This window comes from Eucyclogobius newberryi, unplaced genomic scaffold, assembly GCF_026437365.1.
Source record: "Eucyclogobius newberryi isolate DKJ021-1_F unplaced genomic scaffold, fEucNew1.0.hap1 SCAF_1, whole genome shotgun sequence".
Lineage (NCBI taxonomy): Eukaryota > Metazoa > Chordata > Actinopteri > Gobiiformes > Gobiidae > Eucyclogobius > Eucyclogobius newberryi.
This window is the reverse complement of record NW_027315723.1, coordinates 52,589,722-52,610,679: the sequence shown is the minus strand read 5'-3', so window position 1 is coordinate 52,610,679 and position 20,958 is coordinate 52,589,722. Positions and strand designations below refer to the sequence as shown.

The 20,958-nt window shown below is 43.4% G+C and overlaps 1 protein-coding gene across 3 annotated transcripts in view; it reads right to left on the bottom strand.

The window, feature by feature from the left end:
- Positions 1-15,354, bottom strand: part of LOC140362610 (neural cell adhesion molecule 2-like) — a 535,654-nt gene extending 520,300 nt beyond the window's left edge. For all 3 annotated transcript variants that reach the window (XM_072448723.1, XM_072448705.1, XM_072448713.1), the window contains exon 1: positions 15,145-15,354. In XM_072448723.1, coding sequence (XP_072304824.1) covers positions 15,145-15,202 — 58 coding nt within the window. In that variant the 5' untranslated portion in view covers positions 15,203-15,354. The remainder of the gene's footprint in view (positions 1-15,144) is intronic.
- Positions 15,355-20,958: the final 5,604 nt, after the last annotated feature.

The following is a 20,958-nucleotide window of genomic DNA, read 5'->3' as shown; positions in this document are numbered from 1 at the left end:
AACGTGTTAATGAGATTTTGGTTCAATAAATCTATTATGAAGTAAAAGGACTGTCGCAGTAATAGTAGTATTTGTATTAGTAGTAGTGGTAGTAGCTTATCCCTCTAAAATCTGAATTGAAGATGTGAAAGACAAAAACTCGACCAGAACCTGAAGCGAATCGAAAGAAAGATCGTTTAGGTTTTTCAGTTGTACAAATTGCATTCAGTCTTTGAATGAAATAGGTCCATAAACAGTTACAAAACGTTTCATAATTGATAGGTATAAAACTGCATTTGAATCCAAACCCAGGTCATAATAACTGCAAATAAATGCATGAAAAAATATTTATGCAAAAACATAAAAATGATGGTTGAAACTTTCCTGAAAACTTCTTCAGTAACGCACCACACAAAGCATATATATATATATATATATATATATATATATATATATATGTGGCTTGGACGTGCTGCTCTTTTTAATCATCACCTGGAGAAGCTCCAAAGCTCCGATCACACCACTTCCTCCAGACTCTCCCTCATTACTTCACTTCTTAGCTCTCTCTACCTTTTAAATGACATGTAATAAATGTGACTAATTACAAAAATAACAAGCCGTTCTTTTTGTTTTATGTTTGCAGTTCTTTGTGTGAAAGTATGAAAAGACCTTGTCAGAACCCTGTGGTGAGTTCAAAGCCTGAGGAAAGGTGGTCCCACACGTGACAGAAGTGTCCGTAAACACAGCATTCCATCCAAGGTAAAGATGAGATTATTTAAAGAGAAATCCTTTGTGTGTTCCAGGGGGAGAACGCTTCGGAGGGAAGACACTGTAGAGCTGGAAGAGTTATTCCAAAGAGACTTGTCGATTGTCAAAAGAAATATTTAGAAACTTGCAGCGTAAACTTCCATGAGAAAAGGGCATAATCTGTATTATTATGGTTGACTTTACGGTCAATGTTCGTACTAGAACATTTACAAAGCGTTTCACAGGGATCGATGACTCCAAAACGAGATCGTGCAAAGTAATTAAAACGTAACTTTTCGAATGCCCTTTTTCTGACAGAGCCAACAAGTCTTTTAAAACACCCACAGACTGCAAATGTTTACCACCACTTTACCTCATTTGACCATCAAAAGTGCCACTGTCATTAATTAGCAGCATAATTAAGACATATCTGTTATTCACTTGAAATAATGTCATGCCTGATAAATGTAACCGCTAATAACGACGTTGAAATGCAAAACAAACGAGATTAGCTTCTTTAGCAAACGGCATTAAGTATGGGTGGTACTTAAAGGATCCAAGGGAGCGAGCGGATATCTTAACATTCCAGAGTCAGATGCGGCACGAGCGGGAGGGCCGAGCGAGCGCATGAAAAGAGGAATTGGACTGAAACAAAAATAGGTTGTTAGGAAATGCCGTTTGAAGATTGTGTGGAAAAGGAGAGGCATTCAAAAGTGCACAAAGTGTCTGGTCTCAGCGGTGGTTATCGAGCTCGGGCCACATCTCGAGTGTCCCCTCCCCCGTCTCCCCCGTCATCATCCGTCTCTCTCATCTAACGCCGGAGTCTCTCATCTATCTGTCATCAAGAAACGGGGATACTGGCCAGCGGGCCAGAAATCCGAGAGGTCTGATGATCCCTTTTTCAAGACACTTCCTCGAACAAGCCAATCCCACGAGGACACCGGGACGGCCTGGAGTCATCCCAAAGCAGCACCGTCAGAGCTGGGACTGGCTCTGAAGGCTCGGGTTAAGTAGGGATATGTTCAAAGGACGGACGGGCCACTGTTCGCTGCATACGACACGGAACAGCCCATAAAAGCAGTGATTTGGAAGTCGCTCACATCGATTTCCGACACAAAGGAGTTAAGAAACCAGGAAATATACTGTTATCTTCTGTTAAGCCCCTGGATGTGGTTTAAAACAAAAGAAACAGATGAAAATGGACTAAATCCAGCGTTGCATCAGCCACTTCCAAAACCTTGCCTGTGAGTGACAGCTGTGCCATGGATCGTGGCACATATTGTCAATTCTTTGCAGATTTGAGAAACTTTCCTGTGTTTCCTTCAGTGTGAGTTAAGCCGGGACGATAGCTGAAACCTCCAGTCTGTTTACGGGACAGTGACTGATTGGAGAGGTGTGAGTGGCAGACTCGGAAGGCGGGACAGCGTCACCCCACTGACGACTCCATCCATCACCATTTGACTTAATTATGCGAGAGACATGACGCGGCGACGGGCCACAGTCTGATAGGACGCGCGCATGAACGGCTGCGGAACACTGGAGTTTTCACTTTCAGACCACTTCATCTGGAGTGTGGCAGTGGATGGCAGCCAGCCGTACGCAGTGCTTAGCTTGCAAACCACTTCACTTCTTAATTTCTCTTCATAATTTGACAGGGCCGCAGCTGTCTGAGGCAGTCAATATTTTTATCAAGAAATCAGATGATAATAGTCTGGAGATAATCAGAACGCTATTGTGTCTTCAGAACGGGCCCAGAAAATTGATGCGTTGCAATTTACTGTTCTTTAAGCCAACGATCAAAATAAGGACTTGATTATGAAACTGAATAAGAATATTGGTTTTACTTAGCGAGTTTTATATAAAAAATATCATACTTAACTCAAATGTGAGGCGTTGTGTCGCCTGTGGAAGTAGAATCCAATTAACTACAAGAAATTGCAATTGTGTAAAAGTGGTTTTAGTATTTATCTCTCGGTAGCAATTTGGTTCACAAATCACAAACGAGTTTTAAGATAAGATAAGATAAGATATTCCTTTATTGTCCCACATGGGGAAATTTCATTGGTGCAACGCAGGTAGATCCAGAAGAACAGATCACTTATAGGAAGTCTGAAAAACACTTTCAGTAGAAGATCTCCTATAAATAAATAAAAACTGCCATAGACAAATAAATAAATAAATAAATACCAAATGCTGGTGGGCTCGCTCGGAGCTAGCTCACGTCACAACAACACAACGAACGCAACGAAAAACGCTCAAATCCAGCCGAAAAAAGTCAAAAACAGTTGAATTAAAAAACTATTCCAGCGCGTGTCCCTATCGTACAGTAAAATAGAAAAAATATACTAACTATATTTACAAAATATAGGAGATAAAGCACAATAAGTGTGAGAAAGAAGAGAGAGCGTTTACACCGGGCTGCCAGCTGTACCAGCGCCTTATGACGTCTTACAAATGTATATTTAAATGTACATGTTACAAACCTGTGCATCTACACAACAATATGCTGAAAATGTCTTTTTATTTTAGTGTCAAACGTGAAGAGGTTTTAGTGGAGGACGTGGGATATCATTGGGAGCACCTTCATTGGGGGGAGCACCTTCATTGGGAGGAGCACCTTCATTGGGGGGAGCGAGCACCTTCATTGGGGGGAGCACCTTCATTGGGGGGAGCACCTTCATTGGGGGGAGCACCTTCATTGGGGGGAGCGAGCACCTTCATTGGGGGGAGCAGCTTCATTGGGGGGAGCACCTTCATTGGGGGGAGCACCTTCATTGGGGGGAGCACCTTCATTGGGGGGAGCAGCTTCATTGGGGGGAGCACCTTCATTGGGGGGAGCAGCTTCATTGGGGGGAGCAGCTTCATTGGGGGGAGCACCTTCATTGGGGGGAGCACCTTCATTGGGGGGAGCACCTTCATTGGGGGGAGCACCTTCATTGGGGGGAGCAGCTTCATTGGGGGGAGCACCTTCATTGGGGGGAGCACCTTCATTGGGGGGAGCACCTTCATTGGGGGGAGCACCTTGCCGTGTGTGTCCTTGTGTGAGTTTGGGGGTCACACACAAGATGAAACACATTTCATTTCCTTGTTTCTGGCAGAAGAAAAACACAGATGGAGGCTCTGAATACACAGCCAGTTACTGCTGTGACATCATCACTGCTGTGACATCATCACTGCTGTGACATCATCACTGCTGTGACATCATCACTGCTGCGACATCATCACTGCTGCGACATCATCACTGCTGTGACATCATCACTGCTGTGACATCATCACTGCTGTGACATCATCACTGCTGTGACATCATCACTGCTGCGACATCATCACTGCTGTGACATCATCACTGCTGTGACATCATCACTGCTGCGACATCATCACTGCTGTGACATCATCACTGCTGTGACATCATCACTGATGACATCATCACTGCTGTGACATTTACTTAAACACAAATATTTTTACTAGGAAATGGTGGTATTTTATTTAGGTGCAACTGCCTGATAGTGATTTAAAACCATTCTATTATTACTAGACCCTTAAAGTGGCACGTGAGGTGTTACATGTGACAGCAGTACTATACGCAGTACTATATACTATACGCACTACTATATACTATACGCAGTACTATATACTATACGCAGTACTATATACTATACGCACTACTATATACTATACGCAGTACTATATACTATACGCAGTACTATATACTATACGCAGTACTATATACTATACGCAGTACTATATACTATACGCAGTACTATATGCAGTACTATATACAATACGCAGTACTATATACTATACGCAGTACTATACGCAGTACTATACGCAGTACTATACGCAGTACTATATGCTATACGCAGTACTATATGCTATACGCAGTACTATATGCTATACGCAGTACTATATACTATACGCAGTACTATATGCAGTACTATATGCTATACGCAGTACTATATACTATACGCAGTACTATATGCAGTACTATATACTATACGCAGTACTATATACTATACGCAGTACTATACGCAGTACTATACGCAGTACTATATGCTATACGCAGTACTATATACTATACGCAGTACTATATGCAGTACTATATGCTATACGCAGTACTATATACTATACGCAGTACTATATGCAGTACTATATGCTATACGCAGTACTATACGCAGTACTATATGCAGTACTATATACTATACGCAGTACTATATACTATACGCAGTACTATATGCAGTACTATATACTATACGCAGTACTATATGCAGTACTATATACTATACGCAGTACTATATACTATACGCAGTACTATATGCAGTACTATATACTATACGCAGTACTATACGCAGTACTATATACTATACGCAGTACTATACGCAGTACTATATACTATACGCAGTACTATATGCAGTACTATATACTATACGCAGTACTATATGCAGTACTATATACTATATGCAGTACTATATGCAGTACTATATACTATACGCAGTACTATATACTATACGCAGTACTATACGCAGTACTATATACTATACGCAGTACTATATGCAGTACTATATACTATACGCAGTACTATATGCAGTACTATATACTATACGCAGTACTATATACTATACGCAGTACTATACGCAGTACTATATACTATACGCAGTACTATACGCAGTACTATATACTATACGCAGTACTATATGCAGTACTATATACTATACGCAGTACTATATACTATACGCAGTACTATACGCAGTACTATATACTATACGCAGTACTATATGCAGTACTATATACTATATGCAGTACTATACGCAGTACTATATACTATACGCAGTACTATACGCAGTACTATATACTATACGCAGTACTATATGCAGTACTATATACTATACACAGTACTATATGCAGTACTATATACTATACGCAGTACTATATGCAGTACTATATACTATACGCAGTACTATATACTATACGCAGTACTATACGCAGTACTATATACTATACGCAGTACTATATGCAGTACTATATACTATACGCAGTACTATTTGCAGTACTATATACTATACGCAGTACTATATACTATACGCAGTACTATACGCAGTACTATATACTATACGCAGTACTATATGCAGTACTATATACTATACGCAGTACTATTTGCAGTACTATATACTATACGCAGTACTATATACTATACGCAGTACTATACGCAGTACTATATACTATACGCAGTTCTATATGCAGTACTATATACTATATGCAGTACTATACGCAGTACTATATACTATACGCAGTACTATATGCAGTACTATATACTATACGCAGTACTATATACTATACGCAGTACTATACGCAGTACTATATACTATACGCAGTACTATATACAGTACTATATACTATACGCAGTACTATATGCAGTACTATATACTATACGCAGTACTATATACTATATGCAGTACTATATGCAGTACTATATACTATACGCAGTACTATATACTATACGCAGTACTATATGCAGTACTATATACTATACGCAGTACTATACGCAGTACTATATACTATACGCAGTACTATACGCAGTACTATACGCAGTACTATATACTATACGCAGTACTATATGCAGTACTATATACTATACGCAGTACTATATGCAGTACTATATACTATACGCAGTACTATATGCAGTACTATATACTATACGCAGTACTATATACTATACGCAGTACTATATGCAGTACTATATACTATACGCAGTACTATATACTATACGCAGTACTATATGCAGTACTATATACTATACGCAGTACTATATACTATACGCAGTACTATATGCAGTACTATATACTATACGCAGTACTATATACTATACGCAGTACTATACGCAGTACTATATACTATACGCAGTACTATATGCAGTACTATATACTATACTCAGTACTATACGCAGTACTATATACTATACGCAGTACTATATGCAGTACTATATACTATACGCAGTACTATATACTATACGCAGTACTATATGCAGTACTATATACTATACGCAGTACTATATACTATACGCAGTACTATATGCAGTACTATATACTATACGCAGTACTATACGCAGTACTATATACTATACGCAGTACTATACGCAGTACTATACGCAGTACTATATACTATACGCAGTACTATATGCAGTACTATATACTATACGCAGTACTATATGCAGTACTATATACTATACGCAGTACTATATGCAGTACTATATACTATACGCAGTACTATATACTATACGCAGTACTATATGCAGTACTATATACTATACGCAGTACTATATACTATACGCAGTACTATATGCAGTACTAAATACTATACGCAGTACTATATACTATACGCAGTACTATACGCAGTACTATATACTATACGCAGTACTATATGCAGTACTATATACTATACTCAGTACTATACGCAGTACTATATACTATACGCAGTACTATATGCAGTACTATATACTATACGCAGTACTATATACTATACGCAGTACTATATGCAGTACTATATATTATACGCAGTACTATATACTATACGCAGTACTATATGCAGTACTATATACTATACGCAGTACTATATACTATACGCAGTACTATATGCAGTACTATATACTATACGCAGTACTATACGCAGTACTATATACTATACGCAGTACTATATGCAGTACTATATACTATACTCAGTACTATACGCAGTACTATATACTATACGCAGTACTATATGCAGTACTATATACTATACGCAGTACTATATGCAGTACTATATACTATACGCAGTACTATATGCAGTACTATATACTATACGCAGTACTATATACTATACGCAGTACTATATGCAGTACTATATACTATACGCAGTACTATATACTATACGCAGTACTATACGCAGTACTATATACTATACGTAGTACTATACGCAGTACTATATACTATACGCAGTACTATACGCAGTACTATATACTATACGCAGTACTAAACGCGGTACTATACACAGTACTAAACGCAGTACTATACGCAGTACTATTCGCAGTACTAAACGTAGTAAAAAATTTTACTTAATTCAGAATTGCACACACTGCTAGACTACATAAATGTACATAAATGTACATAAATGTCTACTTCTATATTTTTCATGACAGTTTGTTGAAGCAGAAAGAAGATTTACAGGAGCTTTGGGGATTGTGAGGACAATGCAGAAGCTTAAAGTCCTCCTGGTACCACAAAGTACCACACAGTACCACACAGTACCACACAGTACCACACAGTACCACACAGTACCACACAGTCATGTTTGTACCACACAGTACCACACAGTCATGTTTGTAGCACACAGTACCACACAGTACCACAAAGTACCACACAGTACCACACAGTACCACACAGTACCACACAGTACCACAAAGTACCACACAGTACCACACAGTACCACACAGTACCACACAGTCATGTTTGTACCACACAGTACCACACAGTCATGTTTGTAGCACACAGTACCACACAGTACCACACAGTACCACACAGTCATGTTTGTACCACACAGTACCACACAGTACCACACAGTCATGTTTGTACCACACAGTACCACACAGTACCACACAGTCATGTTTGTAGCACACAGTACCACACAGTACCACACAGTACCACACAGTCATGTTTGTACCACACAGTACCACACAGTACCACACAGTCATGTTTGTACCACACAGTACCACACAGTACCACACAGTCATGTTTGTAGCACACAGTACCACACAGTACCACACAGTACCACACAGTACCACATAGTCATGTTTGTAGCACACAGTACCACACAGTACCACACAGTACCACACAGTACCACACAGTACCACACAGTGGAGTGTGTATTCCACCAGACTCTTGGTGTAATTGACTATGATTTTTCCACAGAACTGTCCTGTCCAAACTCTCCAAAAATCTTAATCAACAATGTTGTGTCTCTTCAGCCTGTTAGAAATTTGAAGTTTCAAAATAAATATCAACAAAAACACTAGTACTTCTACTGCAGTCTGGACCGTCTTCTCACACTAATGAGAAAGTCTAAATTGCTGCTTGAAGTAGAGTTGTAACACAACAGCAAAAAGTACTATTTGCGAACAAAAAACAGTCAGAACCAAAGATCACATGAACGAACCCGAGACAAAGTCAAGTCTGTTCGATCCAACAGTATTTATGTAACTGTACGCAGTAAAGAGACGTACGTATATACTTATACTTATACTCCAGTGCGACTTATACTATATTTATAATTATATACTTATACTCCAGTGCGACTTATATATGCTTTTTTCTTCTCTATTATGCATTTTTTTCGACTTATAGTCCAGAAAAAGACGATAGTTAGAGATCAGGACTAGGGCTTATGTCAAATGAAAACGCACTACAATGTTTGAGTGTTTCGATGGTAAAACGTGGGGGAAGATTCATTACAAAAACATTTTTCCTTTTTCAGTTTGCTGAGCAGCAGCGTTTGGACGGGAGGAAACGTCAACGTCACTGCACCTTTAAGGGAAAGTAGACCTGCAATAAATACTTACTTTGATACCTAATTTATGAAAAGATTGTGATATTTCTATTAAATCCCTCTGGTTCTTCTAGTGATGTCGATTCATTCATTAACGTGCCTCATTGCCTACCGAGCCAGCACCGCTACAATTAGCATTAGCATCTCGCTCAATCACGGTGATGGAGCGCAGAGACACTGGGCTTCTGCCACGGAGCTGGATTTAACTCTTGCCAGGTCGACACAAACCAGAGCGAAGAAGCGAAATATTGTTCTTTGGCCGTCAATGGCCTGCACTTCATTATGTTGGAGGAGCCCGTCAACATTAGCGCATTCAGCTGTCGGCTAATCTGTCACGCCGCCACGTGGCCCTTCCTGTCGTCCTGTGGGTATCCATCTTGCCTGGTGTACCCACATACCTGCGGCAAAGTACTTTTAACTGTCAGCACACGGGCCCAGCACCAAGAGGAAGCCGTCTTTAATGATGACTCATATGGAGCGTTCATTATTTCTCTGACCGTGCATGTTGTGTTGCCTTTTTACGGATTTCACTAGCAATTTACTGTCCATCCTAGCCTTATGTCCAATCCCTACGATATGTCCAATCCCTACGAGGTTTGACACAAAGTTTGACTCATTACCGACGAGAAAATGCGTTGTAAAAAAAAAAAACTCCAACTATTCAATGCTTTACAGAGTTTAGTTTTCTGTACTTTTCCAAACATGGTCTGTATTCCACCGACTTTGTGTCTCACAGCTACAAGGTCTTGGGTTTGATTTCCGGACCGGAACATGTGGAGTTTACATGTTCTTCCTGTGTCCAGCTCGGTACTCTTGACCTGATGGATTTGGATAGGTTCATTGACATTTTCCTTTAGGAGCGAGAAAAATGAATAAAGAGGGGACTTGAACCTATGCCTGGTTCTGTCTGCATCGATAAGCTGCCACATGGCACACAACCCGGTGACTCGACCTGAGAAACAGGATGTGTGAGCATCTACACGTGTGCATTAACCCAACAGGATTTACAGCAGTTCTTATGGATGCAGGCTGTAAGTGAGCGCGCTCTTGTCGGTCCATCTGTCTGTCTGCCGGGGGTCCAGTGATTCTGTTGTCACACTGGCAGCCCTGGCTTCTGCTATTAGGCCTCTAGTTAGTCTGGCATTTAGACTGGCACGACAAGCGTGGGGCGCGTGCCAGAAAAATATGGGTGTCATTTCAGGCCAACACCAAACCGCCTGGCGCTAAAACTGTAGACAACCTCACCATGCATCAGCTGCCCCGTCCAATCGCATCACTCTGCTGTGATCTGATTCCACCTCCACAGGATTCAATTACATTTTATTAATTTTGGCACAGTTTGGACTCGGTAGAGTTAGATTCAATCTTCGGCAATGCAATTTAACTAGATGCAATCGCTTTCACTCTCAATGAAATACATGTTTAAATGTCTAATGTCTGACAATGTGCATCCAAATTCAGCCTTTTTGGGATTTGGAACGCACCCCAGACTGAGCGGACTCAGAGTTCACGTTGGTATTTACATTTCCTTGGCGTGTGAATCCCCGAAGAGAACATTAGTCACTCCCAAGATAATAATGGATAAGCCGAGAGAAAATAGTCAAAGGGTTGGCAAAGGGTATGATTGTAGACGCCGCCGTTCTGACGCCCAAGCTGCACATGCCAAATGCCTACACTCCATTTTGGATCGACGAGATGGAAACACGGCCAAAACTGTCTTAGCAAAACAAAGCAGTGTCAAAGAAGTGTGAAAGTATTAGTTCTGCAAGTTGGCTAATCTCTATGCAAGGATATGGATAGTTCTTATGCTGTTTCACACATCCTCTGCATCTTCTGCTTTCACAATGTTCCACCTCCTCATTGGTCTTCTTCTGGTCCCCTGTCCAACTTACCAACTCAGGAAAGGTGTTTCAAAGTGACCTAAGATGACCATGAAACTTTTCAAATGCACATTACTTTTGCACATTTCCAGTTTATCTGCAGGTATAGAGAGAAGATAGAAGAAGAAATAACCTCATTTAGACTTTATTTTATTCTATGACAACACAGATGTGGCACCGTGCTATTGCGTGTTGTCTCCAGGTGTTCCAGACTACAACACCTATTTCTGTCTTATCCAAATCCAATGTTGAGGTCTGAACTTGGCAGATTGGGAGCTAAAGGGCACGCTGGAGAAATCAAAAGCTTGCAGGCAAATAAATAGCATATCCATAACAGTGAGATTGCCCTTTGTACAATTCGGAGGGCCTGCTGACTCTAGTCGTTCCTTAAATTGATTTCTCGTATGCGGCAGCCTCCAGGGAGCAATTGCATTTTCATATACACGTTGGTGCTGTATCTGCGCTCGAGTTTAGCCCCTCCCGTTCCATTAATCAAATAACGCCATACATTTCACCTGACCAGAACGAAACACAGGCCACTGCTTTGTGTGAACAGCCGTGTCGTTAGGAGTGTGACCGCTGGTGCATGGCGTGATCACAGGATTAAGAGCACAGTAAAGGGAGTAAAACGACTCTCTTGTATTTGATGATAGACTGGTCTAATTTTTGGACTCATTTGTACAAGAATTCTTTGTTATTTCCAATCAGCCGGAGGTCACATGATGCATGTACTCCTGAGGAACAATGGAAGATGCGAGAACCTTTATTCAGCTGGGATGAATTAGCACAGTAAATAAATAATAAGAGAAGATTTACTGGTAACCTCATGTCCGGGCCTCCAAAAACACGAGGACAACACTGTCACCAGTTGGATATAATTCAACCATTCAATCGTAAAAGCAATTAACTCTAATCAAATTTCATAATCTGTCTTTGCAGATTGCAGTGTAAAACAAGTCCTACACTTGCCAATAAATGACTCAGAAGACATTTGTCAGCTGGTCTGGACCACACAGACCTGCTTTCACCCAATAAGCATCAGCTGTCTTCTCTTGCTTCTTTCTAGAACCACTTCCTTGGTCGGGAAAAAGAAGCACCCACAGGATCTGCAGATTTAGCAATTCTCGCATTTGCAAACTGTCATCTTAATTTCATAAACTCTTTTATTTCTTCTTATCCGTTCATGCCTTATTCACTAAAAGTGAGAAATGCTGCTCCACGGTTGGCATAATATTACGCCAAAAAGGCCCCCAACCAATCACAGCCCCCCATCTATTAAGCCAACACTGGTTTATGGAAAGTTAAGAGCCTAAATGAAGGAGGTTAGCGCCCGCTCCTGCACATGCCGCTGCCTCGACTCTGGGTGCTCTGCGATACGCTCTGGCACAGTGGCATAAATCTTTGAAACCTAAGTCGTTGACATTTCCCCCTTGAGATGCACTGAAATATCTTAATTACGCCACTTAACATGACATCGTGGTGTCCAGGGCGAGCCAGTGCAAGCATATAATTCATTGGACTAAGAAAAAAGCAAAGCGTGTAAACCGTGGCAGCATGTGGTGATCTGGGAGTTGGAAAGCAAATGTTGTTCTTTAAAAGCCAGCGAGGTGAAATATGTGGACTTAATGTTGCAAGATACAACCCTCCATCACCAGTTACTTCATATTAAACGATATCATAACATGGCTTTTGCATGGTTGAAATGGGGATGGCTTAGCATGATGTAATAGCCCCGCAACCAAGAGACGGAACAAATGAGTACCCGTGTTTAGGCTTAACTCTGCGTGCAAAGTGAGGGTTTTCATGCATTATTAAACTGGTGCGCGCTACAGTTGTTTTCAAAAAAATGTTTTCAGCACTGGGCAGAACGGACAGCTCCTGGATCACAGCTTAATGAAAACTTCTCTAAACTATAGCTTATTGTTCTTCTTCCAGTACCAACTAAGGACATATTTGCAGAGCATAAAAGAGCATAAACAATGGCGAGTGCTGAAAGGGAGATTCGGGCTTTCTGGAGGAAAGTCACTTGATGGGAATATAATACGGGAACACAAGAGATTCAAGAGGGGAAAATAAACAGACATTGGACTAAATGCAGCCATGTTTTAGATATTGCAGCGTATTATAGCAGATTTGCTGTTTTCGGCAGGAGAAGAGTCGGGCGTGTGTGAGTAAACACTTGTGACCTGTCAAACCTTAGTGAAAATTGCTTTTCTGGCCGTTTGGTGCATTTGTTTCAGGCTCTCTGATGCTCCTGTCCTGCTCATGTGTATACTAATAAATACTAAATAAATGCATGCATTACCCTTTATCTAACCAGGTAAGACCCATTAACCTGGACATTTCCTCAGCGAGGGTGAACCAAAGACAGAGCAGCACACGTCACACAAATCAAATACAATAGTCTACAAACTATTAGTAATTCTGCTTAAAAACTATGATGTGTTTCTACTTCTATCACGTTCCCTGACACTAACCCACATTAGAACACGAGTCACTAGTGACAGCTGCTTTCTTTCCCTCTCTCTTCAAACCACATTTGCCTTTTCACACCAGCCACTGTCATACATTATACATTTGTGGTGACAGTAAGACTCCCTATTAAAATTCATCGACATTTTTAACACCTCTGTCTCTCTCCCAAACTGGGCTGCTGCCTGGAATAGTTCAGTTCAGACGTGCCATCGTGCGCCACGGTCTCCTTTAGCAGCTCGGACCCTGCTCTTCCCCAGACCCGTGCGCGCGGGACTCCGTGTAACGGGCAAGATCCCCGCGGCAGTGGCTTTACACTTGGCTCCACTTTGCAGCGCTCTACCCCCACCTGCCGTTGCACCAGCAAGTGCCGGTGGTCAGTCTCAAACTCCAAAGTCCACAGCCCAAAATGACTCGCCGTTTCTTCACAGTAGCATTTCCGTCAAATCTTCTAAACGCCTGAAGAACAGCGCACAGACCCTAACAGACCATAACAGACCCAAACAGACCCTAACAGACCCAAACAGACCCTAACAGACCCTAACAGACTCTAACAGACCCAAACAGACCCTAACAGACCCTAACAGACTCTAACAGACCCAAACAGACTCTAACAGACCCAAACAGACTCTAACAGACCCTAACAGACCCTAACAGACCCAAACAGACCCAAACAGACTCTAATAGACCCAAACAGACCCTAACAGACCCTAACAGACCCAAACAGACCCAAACAGACTCTAACAGACCCAAACAGACCCTAACAGACCCAAACAGACTCTAACAGACCCTAACAGACCCTAACAGACCCTAACAGACCCTAACAGAATCCAGACACGTTCTCTCTTCACACCCGCGGTTCTCACAGTGTCCGCGGCACGCAGCGGTCACGTCAGGTGCGTTCATTCCCGTGCCAAGTGTCCCTCTGCGCGCTGTCTATGTCACGACGCGCTCAGATGTCAAACTTTAAAGGCAGAATATGTCCCCCGAACCCCCGGACCCATGGACCCCCGGACCCATGGACCCCCGGACCCCCGGACCCCCGGACCCCGCTGCTGCCGGACAGAGGCAGACACACAACACCAAGACAAACGAGTTGGATTCAGGAGCCTTTTCTCTGCACGTTTGGAAATGTGTCGTCGTAAACACAAGATGAGAAGGTTTTCAAGTAACTGCAGTTCTGAAGAGCAAGGAAGAAACGAGGAGGAAGAGTGGCCAAAACGGACATAACCCCCCGCTTTTCACGAGAAGAAAGCGTGGTCCCCCCGCAGGACGTGCCTCAACTACAAAACAAGGTCCAGTTTAAACAATCCGCCCCTCTCTGGCTCCGCACACAGGCGCGCGCACACGCACACACTGAGCTCCTGTCTGTGGTCAGCGCCGCAGACTGACACTGACCGACAGACTGACCAACGGACTGACCATCCATAACAACTTGTCCACAAAGTCAGCCCGAAGCCGCGGTTGCGTGGCACGCTCCCGCGCCCCGGTCTCGTACCTTGGCCGCTGCAGACGAGCACTCCGAGGAGCTGGACGAGTTGGAGGAGCGCGTTCATGACCGGAGAAGGCTCACAAGGCTCACGTGGAGACGGTAACGGGCTCTGGGCTTTTCACGCAGCAGTAAAAGCGACAAGGCTCCCGCGCATCCGTCGTCTCGGGCTCCGCTGGCGCCTGGACTGATGAGCAGCTCGCGCTTGGGCTCGTGTGTGTGCGCCTCTCCTCCTCCTCCTCCTCCTCTTCCTCCTCCTCCTCTTCCTCCTCCTCCTCCTCCTCTTTCCCTGCCGATACGCGCGCGCACGCCACCTCAGCGCTCCCTGCTTGCGCGTTCACGCCGCTACGCGCTGCTCCGGAGACGGACGAACCCCCCATCTCCCCCTTCCTCCCCTTCCTCCCCCCCATCCTCCTCCCCCCCTCCTCCCCCCTCCTCCACCATCCTCCTCCTCCCCCCTTCATCCCCTTCCTCCCCCCTCCTCATCAAAGCCACAGACTCAGAAGGACAGGATCATTCTGCGTCTCCGTGGCATCATTTCAAGTGGATTTTCTGTCAAGTATTAAGAATAAGAATAAAAAAATACCAGAGTGACGTCTTCGTTCCTGTTTCCAAACATTAAAAGTCAAATGCAGGATAAATATGTGCATGTTTTCCCTTATACTTCTCTACAAATGTACCCTCTGAAGTTGTGTTTCAGTGGTCCTTGTCCTCACTTCTCTGATTCATCAACATCTCGTAGTCACAAATGATCAAAAAGATCGGCTCAATGTTCAGCCCGGAGGTAAACAGACTTGGTTTTTAATCAAGTCGTTTTGGATCAATATTGAAATGTAAAATGTCCAAATATAAGACTGTCATCACAAACAAACCAAAGAGTCTTCTTTAAACAGAGACACGTGGAGTTCTGAAGCAGGTCCAGGACCATTCAGGGTCTGGAGAAGACACATCGTTGCCACAGTAAATTTAGATACATGTTATAGTCAGAAAAGATATATACAGTACATATTATCTATTTTCAATACTATTCAACACCCGAGAAGTTGAGATGTCACACTGTCAAATGTGTTACAAAAAGAAATATCATCATTTTACCTTTCGTGGCATTGACTCCCCGAGGAAAGTGTCAGATCCACTTTCATTCACTGCCTCATCGAAATGAACTCAAACTCTGAAAGTAAACTGTATTTATGAGTGTATTTATGAGTGTATTTATGAGTGTATTTATGAGTGTTTGGAATGAGACAGTGCATTAATAAACACAAACACATGTAAATGAGGCGAGTTCCCATCTATCGTCTCATGGGGCGGATTAAAAAACGTCTTTACACTTATTCCTGATCATCCATGAAACTCAAGTCTGACCGTCATGTGCCCATCGGTCAACAGCTGACCACCTTAAACGATGACATTATTCTTGTTACTAAAAGTCAATACGTTCATTGTTTCTCGATGACAAACGACATCCACAGAGTCCATAAAGTGTCGGCGAGCGTGCGTATGCGGCCGGGGCCTTTCTAATTGGCCGTGTTTCATTTCATTTGTCTTCAGCGGTGTCTGTTCATATTTGTTTTAATGCTCGGATGATGCGCCGGCGCCAGTGGATATTGTTATTGCTGTATCACCCAGGTTTAATTGGACATCTCCCTGGCACTGGCACTGTTTTATTCTGGTGACCGGACTGGAAAAATGCCTATTAAAATGACACAAATAGAAGCGAACAGGGCGAGCACACACCAGCGCCGTGTTGGGGTCTTCCACAACCCAAACCCCAAAACCAGAAGTCAAGTTGTACAAAAACTGACACATGTGCGGTAAAGTTTGGAGTCCTTAATGTGGCCCCTGTCAGTAGTTGCGTCAATGTCAGAAGGGCCCCTCATGGCCCCCTCCTGCCCCCCGGAGGTGAGCCACTGCCTCTGGGGCTTTGGCCGGACGTGAAGGGAAACACTTCATTTTATACTTTTGACTTTATTGTAGGATATTAGACCTGTCGTAAATATAAAAGATACTTTTACACAAATAAACATAATACAAATAAATCTAATCATCATCATCCCCAAGAACAAAATAAAGCCGTTCTCATACATTTTATTTGTCATGTTGGTGTGAAACACGTTATCATGTCATGTGATGTCATGAGTTATAAACAGGAAGTAAAATGATAAACTTGTCAAAATAAGATCAGATGAGTGTTTCTGGTGGACACAAATCACACGAGTTCCTTTCAGTCAGGCGTTTCCCACGTCAGGAATTGAGTTAGAGCTCCTCTCACTGGCTGCAGAGGGAATGACACATTACACACCTTCAAACCTAATGATCTAAAGTGAGAGATGAACATTCTCCCTGTGTCCGGCCCGTCCTCCGGAGCCGCTTTCTGCTTTCTATAATCTAGTTATTGAAATACATCTTCAAGTTATGACCTCATGCACGTTCAGGGCCTGGGTTTAGTTCGTGATGGAGTGGAATCTGCACTTTCCCAGCAGCAGTGCGGAGGAGTAAAGGCCTTGTCATTTTGAGGAGCCCGGCCCACAAGAACACGCTCTTGACATTAACCACACGCTTTTCAAACTTCTAAAAGCTCCATATAACGACTGAAACGTATGCATTTTACCCCCGCCTGTGCTCTCCACGTACAGTACACACATTCATTTGGACTCATCGTCATAAATCACATTCATTTCCAAACTTGTGGTCTTGTCACTTCCTCTTGACACGTGAGCGCTGAAAGAACACATCATTTCTATATTAGAGCAGGTAGAAAAAGCTTCAGTTGTTTCATCTGGACTCAGTTAGAAAAAAAATAGACGTTAAGAATTTAGATAGAGAACTCCGATATTAATACTGTTCTGTGGTAAGACCCGCCCATTGGGCGGAGCCTTCCTGAAGTAGAAGGAGTTGTTTGTTTCAACAGAAACTCCCCCTTGTATCTACCGAGCCTATTCAGAATCTTAATGGGCTATTAGAATCCTCTTTGTCTTTGTGAGACCCTGGCTCAACCACCCTGAGGACCTGATTAGCATCTAAATGTCCTGGTCCTGGTCTTCTACCTTTCCAGGGGTTCAGTGTACCATTATAGATAGATTGAATCTTAGCCCTCCATTTCTGTTTAAAGAAGGTCTTTCTTTTTTAACAAAAATAGCTTCCTTGACTCCTCTTTCAAACCATCTTTTCTCCTGCTTAAAACCTTCACCTCACCGTCTTCAAACGAGTGATTAGAGGCTTCAAGATGGAGATGCACGGCACTCTGAGGTCCAAAGTGTTTCCTGGTTTAAAATAAACAGGGACTTCGTGTTGTCTAAAAATTCTCTGCAGTTTTTCCGACAGGCCAGACACATAAGGGATAGAAACACCCTTCTTACACCGACATATTAGAGCAGGCTCATTTTGCACTTGTTGAAAGAGTGGTAAGTGAATGCGTCTGTCAGAAGATGTGCCGAGTGCCTTTTAGAGGTCCACTTCTTGTGGCACGTGACTGTTGCGACGCGTTGCATAATACGTGCTCCTTTGTGCTGGAAATGGTCCAGTTAAGCAGCTTCATCCGAGACGCAGTGACGGCTCAAAGACGGCGGCTGTGGCTGTGTTCGACGTGACCGAGTGTGTGATTGTGATGACGTTTCAGTAAATGTGAGAAGGAGATGGAGAAACTAAACTAAGTCAACACAAATAAGTCAAAAGACAAACTGCAGGTACCAGAGTGTGTTCACGTCTAAACATTTACTGCATGAGTGAACTCACAAAGACTCGGCTGGAGTTATGGAGTTAAAACAGTGTGAGTGCAGCAGACGCAGAACAATAATATATATATATATATATATATATATATATTACGTCTGCTCTCTGCAGGGGGGGCAGACAAGAGAGAACAGCTGAAGGAGAGCAGACAGGAGAGAGCAGCTGAAGGAGAGCAGACAGGAGAGAGCAGCTGAAGGAGAGCAGACAGGAGAGAACAGCTGAAGGAGAGCAGACAGGAGAGAGCAGCTGAAGGAGAGCAGACAGGAGAGACAGCTGAAGGAGAGCAGACAGGAGAGAGCAGCTGAAGGAGAGCAGACAAGAGAGATCAGCTGAAGGAGAGCAGACAAAGAGAGAGCAGCTGAAGGAGAGCAGACGGGAGGGACCAGCTGAAGGAGAGCAGACAAGAGAGAGCAGCTGAAGGAGAGCAGACAGGAGAGAGCAGCTGAAGGAGAGCAGATGGGAGGGAGCAGCTGAAGGAGAGCAGACAAGAGAGAGCAGCTGAAGGAGAGCAGACGGGAGGGACCAGCTGAAGGAGAGCAGACAAGATAGAGCAGCTGAAGGAGAGCAGACAGGAGAGAGCAGCTGAAGGAGAGCAGATGGGAGGGAGCAGCTGAAGGAGAGCAGACAAGAGAGAGCAGCTGAAGGAGAGCAGACGGGAGGGACCAGCTGAAGGAGAGCAGACAAGATAGAGCAGCTGAAGGAGAGCAGACAGGAGAGAGCAGCTGAAGGAGAGCAGACAGGAGAGAGCAGCTGAAGGAGAGCAGACAGGAGAGAGCAGCTGAAGGAGAGCAGACAAGAGAGAGCAGCTGAAGGAGAGCAGATGGGAGGGAGCAGCTGAAGGAGAGCAGATGGGAGGGAGCAGCTGAAGGAGAGCAGACAAGAGAGAGCAGCTGAAGGAGAGCAGACAAGAGAGAGCAGCTGAAGGAGAGCAGACAAGAGAGAGCAGCTGAAGGAGAGCAGACGGGAGGGAGCAGCTGAAGGAGAGCAGACAAGAGAGAGCAGCTGAAGGAGAGCAGACAAGAGAGAGCAGCTGAAGGAGAGCAGACGGGAGGGAGCAGATGAAGGAGAGCAGACAAGAGAGAGCAGCTGAAGGAGAGCAGACAGATGAGAGCAGCTGAAGGAGAGCAGACAAGAGAGAGCAGCTGAAGGAGAGCAGACAAGAGAGAGCAGCTGAAGGAGAGCAGACAGGAGAGAGCAGCTGAAGGAGAGCAGACAAGAGAGAGCAGCTGAAGGAGAGCAGACGGGAGGGAGCAGCTGAAGGAGAGCAGACAAGAGAGAGCAGCTGAAGGAGAGCAGACAAGAGAGAGCAGCTGAAGGAGAGCAGACGGGAGGGAGCAGCTGAAGGAGAGCAGACAAGAGAGAGCAGCTGAAGGAGAGCAGACAAGAGAGAGCAGCTGAAGGAGAGCAGACAGGAGAGAGCAGCTGAAGGAGAGCAGACAGGAGAGAGCAGCTGAAGGAGAGCAGACAGGAGAGAGCAGCTGAAGGAGAGCAGACAGGAGAGAGCAGCTGAAGGAGAGCAGACAAGAGAGAGCAGCTGAAGGAGAGCAGACAGGAGAGAGCAGCTGAAGGAGAGCAGACAAGATATAGAAAGAAATATATTGTAAAAACGTTCTCAAATTCAAACTTACCAAACAGAACTCTCAATTCCCTTCAACAGTTCTTTCATGAAATAAAAAAATTAAAAATGAATTTTGTCGATCATTATTTGGTAAAAATGACAGAAAATTACTGCAACAAAGAACCACCCATGAATTTAGCCTCAAATAGCTATAATAATCTCTTATTTAAGGCAGCACAAAAACCCCAGTTCTAATTCCAGGTAAATAACTTATTTTCTGCAGTTTTCCTGAGAATCATTTCAAAAGAACAAAGTCTGTCAAACGAGCGTTATTTCATCTGAAGAAAGCTTTTCATTGCCACATCATTAGCTGTTCTTTTTACGCCGAGCCTCACTTAAAGCCATCAGACCTCCATTACGCATCCTCGTCCATCTCGTCCCATTGATCGGGAGAGCTGAAGATCAACAGCAGTTACCAGAACATTGCTGCTATTACCGTGAGTGCTGGGTCTGTGGAGCCTGACAGGTGCAGT